Source organism: Myotis myotis, unplaced genomic scaffold, assembly GCF_014108235.1.
Source record: "Myotis myotis isolate mMyoMyo1 unplaced genomic scaffold, mMyoMyo1.p scaffold_m19_p_2, whole genome shotgun sequence".
In the NCBI taxonomy this organism is placed as follows: domain Eukaryota; kingdom Metazoa; phylum Chordata; class Mammalia; order Chiroptera; family Vespertilionidae; genus Myotis; species Myotis myotis.
In genome coordinates this window covers 136,088,651-136,099,292 of record NW_023416324.1, presented here as the reverse complement: position 1 = coordinate 136,099,292, position 10,642 = coordinate 136,088,651, and the positions used below count along the sequence as shown (strand labels likewise).

Genomic DNA, 10,642 nt, shown 5'->3' with positions numbered 1-10,642 from the left:
TGGCAGTCAGACATCCCTCCGGCAGCCCGGCAGCCCTTGGGGGATGTCCACTTACCAGCAGGGAGCAGACCTAAGCTGCAGTCGGACATCCTTAGTGCTGCTGAGGAGGCGGGAGAGGCTCCCGCCACCACCACTGTGCTGGCAGCCATCAGCCTGGCTTGTGGCTGAGCAGAGCTCCCCCTGTGGGAGCGCACTGACCACTAGGGAACAGCTCCTGCATTGAGCATCTGCCCCCTGGTGGTCAGTGTGTGCCATAGTGACCAGTTATTCCCAGTCGTTCTGTTGTTAGGGTCAATTTGCATATTACCCTTTTATTATATAGGATTGTCACATTGAGGTCTTTGATCCATTTTGAGTTAATTTTTATATATGGTTTTAGGTTATGGGCCTAATTATGTTTAATTTTTACCTGATGGTATGTTTTTCTTGATTTTGTTTTTTTTTTTTTAAATATATTTTATTGATTTTTTACAGAGAGGAAGGGAGAGAGATAGTTAGAAACATCGATGAGAGAGAAACATCGATCAGCTGCCTCCTGCACATCTCCCACTGGGGATATGCCCGCAACCCAGGCACATGCCCCCGACCGGAATCGAACCTGGGACCCTTCAGTCCGCAGGCCGACGCTCTATCCACCGAGCCAAACCGGTTTCGGCTGTATTTTTATTTTTTAATGTTTTTCTTGATGAGAGAGAGAAAGAGGGAGAAAGAGGGAGAGAAATATCAATTATTTCAGTTGCCTCACATACCAACTGGGGACTGAACCTGCAACCTGGGCATATGCCCTGACCAGGAATCTAACCAGTGATCTTCTGGTGCACAGAAAAACATTCAACCAACCCACACCAGCCAGGGCAGTTTTGTTGATTTTTTAGAGAGAGGGAGAGGGAAAGGAAAGGAGAGGGGGAAAGGAAGAGGGAGAGGGGAAGGGGGGAAGGGAGGGGAGGGGGAGAGAGAGAGGGATTGGGGATTGAACCCACAACCTGGTATGTGCTCTGACCAGGATTTGAACCTGCAACCTTTTGGTGTACCAGAGTATGCCCAACCAACTAAACCACCTGGCCAGGGCGGATCTAATGATATTTAGCACGATCACTGAAAAGACTGTCCTTTCCCCAATAATGTTTGTGCCTTATGTTTTGTAATGACAACTAAATCAAAACACTTTAATTTGCTGGCTAAACAAAACACCTACAGACTTGATTTTGGCCCAAAGGCCAGTAATTTACAGTAGTGCCTTAACTGCATTTTCACATTAGATTTTCTAAATGAGCTAAGGCGAGTGAGAGATATTTAGTGTTGCCTATCAGGAGCCAAGCATTGCACCAGGTACTGGTGATAAATTGGCCAAAAAAGTTAGCAAGCTAAAGTCCTAGCATCAAGAAGTTTAAAGCTCAGTGAGACTCGAGAAAACATCATTTTATTTTAGTATTATAGGAATAAATAAAAGGCCTAAGTAGAAAGTAGGTTATGAGAAGAGGATTAGCCCTGGCAGGGTAGCTCAGTTGGTTAGAGCAACGATCAGATACACCAAGGTTGTGATCTATCCCGAGTCAGGGTACGTACAAGAAACAACCAATTAAAAAAAACAAAAAAAAACAATGAAAGCATAAATAAATGGAACAACAAATCAATATTTCTCTCTTTTCCTCTTTCTCCTTTCCTCTCTTTCTAAAATCAATAAATAAAAAAATAAAAACCGAGATTAGAAGAATTTTAAATAATGGACGGGGGGTGGGGGGGCTAAAAGAAAAAAAATGGGGACAAGGAAAAAAAAAGGAGGACAGAACAAAAAAAGAACAGCTAAACAGCCCACCTCCGCGGAGAGGATTGTTTGCAACGGCGCAGGGGCCGCAGTCATCCTCCTCTCCCACAGCGCTGCTTCCCAGGCCGGAAAACCTGCCCCTGCGCCTGACGTCATACGACTGCGCCCAGTGCGGGGAGGGCGGGACTTCCGGTCGCGGGTCAGTGACGGTTCCTGCGCGAACTGATTGGCGAGCGGCGGGTCTGTGTGGCGGGGGTCTGTGTGGCGGTGGTCTGTGCGAGGCCGCGCTCGTGCTGTGCGGTCTCTGCGGCTTCAGCGGCGGAGCCCTGTCCCTGCGGTCCTGGTAGGGGCGTCTCGTCGCCTTCCCGAGTGCGTGCAGGTGGGAGGCCGCGGGGGCCGTTCAGAGACTAGACTTAGCGGAGCATGTGCGCTCCGAAGGCCCACAGTTCAGGAAGCCCAGGTTGATGCATATGTGTGACTTTTTTTTTTTTTTTGAATTTTTGTAAACTTTAGCTGGGAAAGTATTCCAGTGGTACCGTGCTGGGTTGGCATTGTACAGAAATTAGCTGTCATATTGGTCGAGAGATGTTATATTTTTTCCGTTTGTACAGGGGTAATGCACTGTATTAAATATGTAAGGTCTTATCTACCTGGGTTTGACTGCAGAAACTAAAAAAAAAAGCGTTCTCTAAGTCATAATAAAAAAAGGAAGCCCAGTGATTTAAGAAACTATAAATACTACAATATCTGGATCAAGAACAGTGTTTCCCAAAATAATACCCTTTTTCACTTTTTTATATTTTCGGTTTTCATTTCTATGCAGTCCCAAAAATCTTTACTAGTTACAGAGACAAAATTCAAAAAACTTTTTTCTGAAATCATTGTTTCTCTTGAGGACTCCCAGTTAAATATTCCAAGGAGTCTAAAGTAAGTTGTTGTTGTTTTCTTTAGAAGTTGTCTGAACAGCCCTAGCCGGTTTGCTCAGTGGATAGAGCACTGGCCTGTGGACCAAAGGGTCCCAGGTTCGATTCCAGTCAAGGCATGTACTTTGGTTGCAGGCTCAGCCCTAGTTGGGGAGCATTTAGGAAGCAACCATGTGTCTCTCACATGGATATTTCTCTGTCTCTCCCTCACCCCTAAAAAAAAGAGAGAGAGAGAGAGAGAGAAAAGAAAATGGGGTAGAAGAAGTGAATGGATTCAAGAAGTATTTAGAAAGTAAAGTAAATGTAACTCAAATGGATTTGAGAGAGGACAATAACGAATGACTCCCAGTTTCTGGCTTCAGCAAGTAAATGGATAGCAGTGCCCCTCCCTACAACAGTGCAGGGAGAGAAGCAGATTGGGAAGGCAAAGCAAAGAGATTATTTCAGTTTGTTGCATTTGAGGTGTCTTCTGATTCATGGTGATTGAAGCCACAGAGATAAATCCAACCCCATAGAGAAAATGTATAGATTGAAAAAAAAAAAAAGGCTTAGGACAGAACTTAGAGGCACATCCACCTTTAAAGGGGGTGAGAGGATGGGGCATCTGAGCATCAGTGCATAGGTCAGAGGAAGGAGACTCAGGAGCATACAGAGTCACTAAAGGAAGAAAATTTTCAAATATTTTAATTGCATTTTGTAAAGAGTTGAATTCCTTCTCCGCCCAACCCCCCCCCCCCCAAATCCAGCACTAGTTTCACATCTTTAAGGGTCTTCATTGTCTTGTGGACCCCAGACCTGTAGGATAAACTGTGGAGCTTATATATATTTTCCTTCATTTTGGACATTTTGTTTGGCAATAACATTATTTGCTGCAAAATAAAGTCTGAACTAGGGAAAGGAGGTTTGTTTAAAATTAGTAGATCTCTTTATATTTCTGTTTTGAAAATGTGAGAGCCTTGGTACAGAGGCTCCCAAGTGCTTTTTTTACCAGTTGTCTTATTCTGTAACTTTTCAGCCCTTTTGTCTTCACGTGTTGCTTATGGTACGGATCTTATGTTTGGGTCTGTACAGGGTGGGTGCCCCACTCTGTATCAGGGTTAGTATAGAATGGAGAAGAATACAACATCATGACCTTAGCCACATTAGTGTTATATAACTGTTACCTAGTAATATTGATTTTCTGGGCCCTGAAGGAAATTCTAAGTGTTCTTTTGCCTAAGGCAATAGTGAAATTCATGTCTAAAATAAGACCCCAAATAAGTTTTACATTTTTGCCTAGTGAGTGATCATAGACTCTAGGCCACAGAGTCTATGAAAAATTAATGGTGCAGCAAATAAAGTTGTACTAAGATTCCACTTTGTGTTTAAGAAATTGATTGTATTTGAATGTCTCAAATTTATACTTGTAGTTAGATGGTTTTTTTAATCTTTAACTTTTCGTGACATTTTTCTTCTTTTATAGGGGTTTTCTTACATGCCTGTTTTCCTCAAAATGAGTATTGGTATCACCTTCATAAGACCTTTTGCCAGAGTTCTGGTGCCATTTACCCTTAATAAGAAGAGAAGGGTTTTATATTCAACGATTCTGAACAGATACATGTCTTCCAAAATACCAGCTGAATCCTATCCTAAAAAGGAAAATACATCACCTGAACAGCTGGAATTGGATGGGTGGAAAATTACAATGAAATCTAGTGTGCAAGAAGGTGTTTCAACAGTCTCAAGTGCCAAGGATGAAGATCCTGTAGCTGCCACTAGGGAATTAATTGAGATGTGGAGATTGCTTGGCAGAGAAGTACCAGAACACATCAGTGAAGAAGAGCTCAAAACCATTATGGAATGTGATTCTAAATCATCAAAAAAAAAATATTTAAAATATTTATATCTTAGGGAGAAAATGAAGAAAGCTAAGCAAATAAAAAAGGAAATGAAAGCAGCAGCAAGGGAAAAAGCAATACAAGACCAGCTGCTAGAAACCACTAACCAAGATAAACAGCAAGACTTTCTATTTCTACGACTTTGGGATAGGAATATGGACATAGCAATGGGTTGGAAGGGTGCCCAGGCCATGCAATTTGGACAACCTTTGGTTTTTGACATGGCTTATGATGATTATATGAAACCAAAAGAACTGCAGTATACTGTTTCTCAACTTCTAGAAAGTGAAGGATGGAACAGAAGAGATGTTGATCCTTTCCATATTCATTTCTGCAATCTTAAACCAGATAGCCCTTTTCGTAGAGAGTTAATTAAACGTTATGGAGAAAAATGGAACAAATTGCTTTTAACAGCAACAGAAAAGTCTCACGTAGATTTATTTCCAAAGGACAGTATTATATATTTAACTGCAGATTCTCCCAATGTTATGACTACTTTCAAGCATGACAAAATTTATATAGTGGGATCTTTTGTTGATAAGAATATGCAGCCAGGCGCATCCCTAGCCAAGGCAAAACGGCTGAATCTGGCAACAGAATGCTTTCCATTAGATAAATATTTACAGTGGGACACTGGTACAAAAAATCTCACCATAGATCAAGTAACACGTATTTTGTTATGTCTGAAAAACACTGGTAGTTGGGAAGAGGCTCTGAAGTTTGTTCCTAAGAGAAAACATACAGGTTATCTGGAGGTTTCTCAACATCCTCAAGAATTTGTCAACAAAATAAAAAAGACTATTAATTCATTTCCAAAAGGCTCTCTAAATAAATACACACAGAAAAAGTAACTTGAAAGAGAAGTATTTGATAGCTTAAGAAATAAATGGATTGGAAATTGTTTGTTTCTTCCTGAATGGAATTCACTTGCTCTTTAAAGAGTTGTCTTTCCAAACAAGTATTGTATCTTTCCCCAATTTATTAAATATCTGCAAACTTTGGAAATATATTTTGTTTACATAAAAAGAATTTTAGAAAGTAAAAAAAGTTGTCCAAGTTTGTTGAGCCCAGTAAAACAGTTGTATCATTGGTATGGCTCTTTTATGAATACTTGTGTCTCAGACTCTGTTTTCCTTCTTAAATGTTCTTTTAGCCATGTTAACAACTATTCTTTCATCAAAAATTGATAGAGGAGACCTTGTGGGTTTGCTCAGTGGTTAGAGTGTTGGCCCTCAAACTGAAAGGTCGTTGGTTCAATTCTGATCAAAGGCTCAGTCCCCAACCTTGGTTGATGTCTCTCCCCCTCCCTTCCACTCTAAAAATCAATGGAAAAAAAGTCCTTGAGTAAGAATTAACAAAAAAAAAAATTGATAGATTTCTAAACTTCAGGTGGTCATTCACTTACTAACAGAACATTTGGTACAGTGCTGGGCATGTCATAAGCACTAAGGTATATTGTTTAACTGGATATTAAAAAGTTAAGCAATCCCTTGGATGTCAGGGATTTGGCTGTATAATGAAAAATGGGCCGGGCTGGGGTTACTCAGTGGTTGAGCATTGACCTATGAACCAAGAGGTCACTGGTTCACAGGGCACATTCCCGGATTGTGGGCTCAGTCCTCAGTGGGAGTCTTGCAGGAGGCAGCCAATCCATGTTTCTCATTGATGTTTCTTTATCCCTCTTCTTTCCCCTCTCTGAAATCAGTAAAAACATTTAAAAAAGAAAATGGGTTTTGGGGGCAAACACATTTCCTTTTAAAAGATAAGGGCTTATTTGATAAGTGTGACATACAGCACTTTGCTACTGTAACATATATGGCTTTCCTTTTGTAGGAAATAGTTCTTTTTCTCCAGTCATGTGATTGAATGGAAGTTGCCCTATTTTTACAAACCTGGCTCTCCTGGCTACAGCTGATCATCTCAAAGGAGACATCTCACTCAAGCTTAGAGACGGGCATCTGACTTTAAGATAGGCCAGTCACAACACTTTTCCAGGATTTTTTTTATAAAAATATATTTTATTGATTTTTTACACAGAGGAAGGGAGAAAGATGAGAGAAACATCGATGAGAGAGAAACATCGATGAGAGAGAAACATTGATCAGCTGCCTCCTGCACATCTCCCACTGGGGATGTGCCCGCAACCCAGGTACATGCCCTTGACCGGGATCGAACCTGTGACCCTTCAGTCCGCAGGCCGACGCTCTATCCACTGAGCCAAACCGGTTTCGGCTTCCAGGATTTTTGAACTTGAGAACTAAGACAGCCTTTGTTAGTTCCTTTCTGGTGGTGGACTTCAACAGGATGTTGTACAATTGATGGTATGTGTCCTTGTCTATGAAAAGAAGCCAGGAGAGAGTGAAGCTTACCCACAGAAATAAGACCAATTTCTAGAGCTGTTCAAATCTCTGCCTCCAAATGTCTCTGAAGTCTAGCTATAGATTTCCTTTAGCCTTTATTGGTTGTAAAAACCTCGTGTGATACCCTGGTATCTAATGAACGCTCCCTTTGCCTAAGCCAGTTTGAGCTGGGTTTCTGCCACTCGCTACCGAATGAGTTCTAATATACTTGAGAAAATATGTGCTTATTTCCTAAGAAATGAACTTTAGGAATCATATTCATGTAGACTACCTGCACCATTAACATTTTTTAAAACATGGGAAATAGAGATGTATGGCCAAGCATTTCTACCTAGTTTCTGAACTGAACATTCGCATAAGGTGCTATCCCATACATTTCTTAAAGTAGTGCTTAACTTTTACCAAATACTACTAAGTACCTGCTTTGTGCCAAACAGAATGCAGTTTACATGAATTATTTAAACAACTAAGTTATAGGTACTATACAGATAAGGAAAATTTACTCAAAATAATTCAGCCTTGAAATATCATCTCAAAAGATCTGACTTTAAAGTTCCAGCTTTTAGCCTATAAATTATAAGTATAAAATGCAATGGAAAAACAAGGTATGCCTAACCTAAACTTGGGATCAGGAAGGTCCTTGAGGAAGTGATGTGTAAATTTAGAATTGATGGTAAGTGTGATATGAATTTCAACTGTTAGACCCTATTAAAGTGGCAAAGCATTAATACTTGAACTGCTTGAGGTACATTGAAGTTAAAGTAGCATAGAGGTTAAAGAATAAGGTTAAGCCCTAACCGGTTTGGCTCAGTAGACGGAGCATCAGCCTGCGGACTGAAGGGTGCCAGGTTCGATTCCGGCCAAGGGCATGTACCTTGGTTGCGGGCACATCCCCAGTAGAGGGTGTGCAGGAGGCAGCTGATTGATGTTTCTCTCTCATTGATGTTTCTAACTCTCTATCCCTCTCCCTTCCTCTCTGTAAAAAAATCAATAAAATATAAAAAAATATATTTTAAAAAAAAAGAATAAGGTTAAGATTCCCTGGCAAGACCAGCACTATAGTAAGGCAAACCAGGGTCCTAGGAGCACCTCAGTAGTCTCCCAGCCCTGCTCCTAGGGTTCCAGCTCCACCCTCATAGGCTCTGACATTGCTTAAATTGCTTAATCTCTTGAAATTTGTTATCCTCATTCACAAAAAGATTAGAAATAATTCTTGACTCAAAACATTTAATATGGTGTCTGGCACATAAGTGCTAAGTAAATACTTAGACTATTCAAATTGAATGGAATGTCATTGGAGTGCATGAAATTTCTAGTAGTATATACAAGTTATTGTATCCCTTTAAGAAGTACATTCTTATTTCTGTGTAACAATATGCTGTTATTTCAGTAATGCATCACTGGAATTAAAAGAAAAAAACCCTTGTCCTGGCTGGTGTAGCTCAGCCTTTAGAGTGTTGGCCCTTAGACCAAAGGGTCTTAGGTTGCAGGCTCCATCCCTGCCCAACACCAGGGCATGCGAGGGAGGCAACCAATCAATGTGTCTCTCACATTGATGTTCCTCCCTCCCCCCTTTCCTTCTTCTCTCCCTTTCTCCCAGTCTTGAAAAATCTTCAGGTGAGGATTAACAAAAAAGAAAAAAAACCTTTCCAAATGGGCAAGCAGTAACTGATTTCTAAGACTGCTTTTCTCTTACGTAGATAAATCACAATGGCAAGCTCCTCCAGTTTGAACTCATTGATTTTAATTTTCCAAATTTTTTAGAATTTGGAACTTAGCAGAACCTCAGATGCTGTTTCAATTTCTCCAAACTATATGGCCTATCTTCCCGGCACTAACGAGGAAAGATTAGCTTTTCTCTCTATCTCAGACAACCAATAATTTATTCTATAGTATTCTTCCTCTTTAAAGGCAACTTTTGTTGCCTATGTTCTAATTGTCTTTGCCTCTTACATGTTTTTATGTAATGCCACTTCAAATGCTCTCTTTTTTTGCTCTTATCAAACATGCCACCAACTTCCCAGCTTTTAATAATTAAAACAATTTATTTTTAATTGATTTTAGAGAGAGGGAAACATTCATGCATTCATTGGTTGATTCTTGCATATACCTGACTGGGGATCGAACTGAAAGCTTGGTGCATTGGGACCATGCTCTAACCAACTGGGCTACCCAGCCATACTTGGCTACTATTACCCCTACAATATTACCCAGTTGAACTTTGTTATATTTAAGCCAGTCCTTTAAGCAAGCATTTCAGATGCTTAATAGTCACATGCAGCTAGTGGCTGCCACACTGACCAGTGCAACTCTACAGCACTGCTTGATAACCCTGTGACCTGCTTTGTGCTTACATCAGTCGTATCATTTCCAGCCAGATTCAGTGGCCATTTCCATGGCACATTTACGGAACACTTTCCTCCTTAAAATACTTCTTCCTTGGTTTCCATATCACAGCCATTGTTTTTTCTCAATCTAGGGCAGCTTATCTTCCTCACTGGCTCATTCATTCATTCCGCAAATATTAATTGAGAACCTAGTATGTGCCCAGAAGTATTTTAGATGTTGGGATGTGGATGTTGATGCAGTGCACAAAGCAGTCCCAGCCTTCATGGATATGAAATTCTGCAGAGAGGAGATAAACATAAATATATACAGTGTCAGATGGCAATAAGTGGTACTAGTTTCTCTCTTCCCTCCCTTTCTCTCTAAATCAATAGGAACATACCCTTGAGTGAGAATTAGAAAAAAAAAAACTAGTATCTATAAATTCATAATTTCACATTAAAAAGTCTCATGTTTATGTCTCTTTAAAAGTGAGAGTCTCTGTGATTAAATAGCTTGTGAAGATTACATCTTGGGAAAATAAAACAAACATGAATTAATTACCTGATCTATGTAAAATATTTTGCTGGGCACAATTTACATATACTGTCATAAATGGTGGACCGGGACTTCAAATCACCCAATCACCAAACCACCCTGCTTTTGTCAGGAGGCATACTTTCTTCATTCTCTAGGCTTGGAACCTGAGGAGTCATCCATCCACAAACACTGAGCACCGTTCATATACGAAATGCACAGTACAAAGTGCTGTGAAGAAAAAAATAATGGTCTCTGTTGGGAATAAAGGTTTCTATTGTCAAAGAACTTTTGAGCCATGTAGGGAGACCACTTTTTTTTTTTAATGCATACTAACAGAAGCATAAAGTTACCAAACAATGCTATATAGAAATCATCTCACTTAGTCCTCATGACCGCCCTTTGAGGAGACACTATTATTTCTATTTTACAGAAAAGGAAATGTAGGTCCTGTTGATAGTAAGAAACACTCAAGATTTACTCAGCCAATAAGGGATAGATCAGGGTATTCAAACCCAAGTTCTCCTTAAGACTAGTTTCTGTAATACTCACTGTATATTGTAGGGCAAACCCGGAAACTCCAGTTCCCTAGGCAAGGAATAAACCCTGTATAGCAAAAGGACTGTATAATATCGGAAAAAAGGGAAAATGAGGCTGAAAAGTTAGACTGGGACCCAATATAACACTTGGACTTCATTCTGCAAACACTGGGGCTCCACTAAAGATTTTTAAGCCAGCCAGAAATTACTGCAGTCCCCGCTTAATAAAGTAACTTCTGTTAACTTGATACAGAAACTGCAGCCTAAATTTAGAAACAGTGGTTTTACCACCTGGCTACCGTGTCCTTGGGCAAAT

At 40.3% G+C, this 10,642-nt stretch overlaps 1 protein-coding gene across 5 annotated transcripts; it reads left to right on the top strand.

Annotated features, from left to right (window-relative positions):
* Positions 1-1,983: 1,983 nt before the first annotated feature.
* On the top strand, positions 1,984-5,612 carry TRMT10C (tRNA methyltransferase 10C, mitochondrial RNase P subunit). 5 transcript variants are annotated; one of them, XM_036351996.1, is made up of 2 exons: positions 1,984-2,108; positions 4,151-5,612. In XM_036351996.1, the coding sequence occupies exon 2, from the start codon at positions 4,163-4,165 to the stop codon at positions 5,414-5,416; it is 1,254 nt and encodes a 417-aa protein (XP_036207889.1). In that variant the 5' UTR covers positions 1,984-2,108; positions 4,151-4,162; the 3' UTR covers positions 5,417-5,612. The 5 variants fall into 5 exon arrangements, with proteins under 5 accessions (XP_036207889.1, XP_036207888.1, XP_036207887.1 ...); XM_036351995.1 differs by having other exon boundaries at positions 1,990-2,134; XM_036351994.1 differs by having other exon boundaries at positions 1,990-2,144.
* The last annotated feature ends 5,030 nt before the right edge of the window (positions 5,613-10,642 follow it).

What these genes read in the sequence shown, in the direction of transcription:
- TRMT10C (XM_036351996.1), top strand. Translation starts at nt 4,163, where the DNA reads ATGCCTGTTTTCCTCAAAATGAGTATTGGTATCACCTTCATAAGACCT.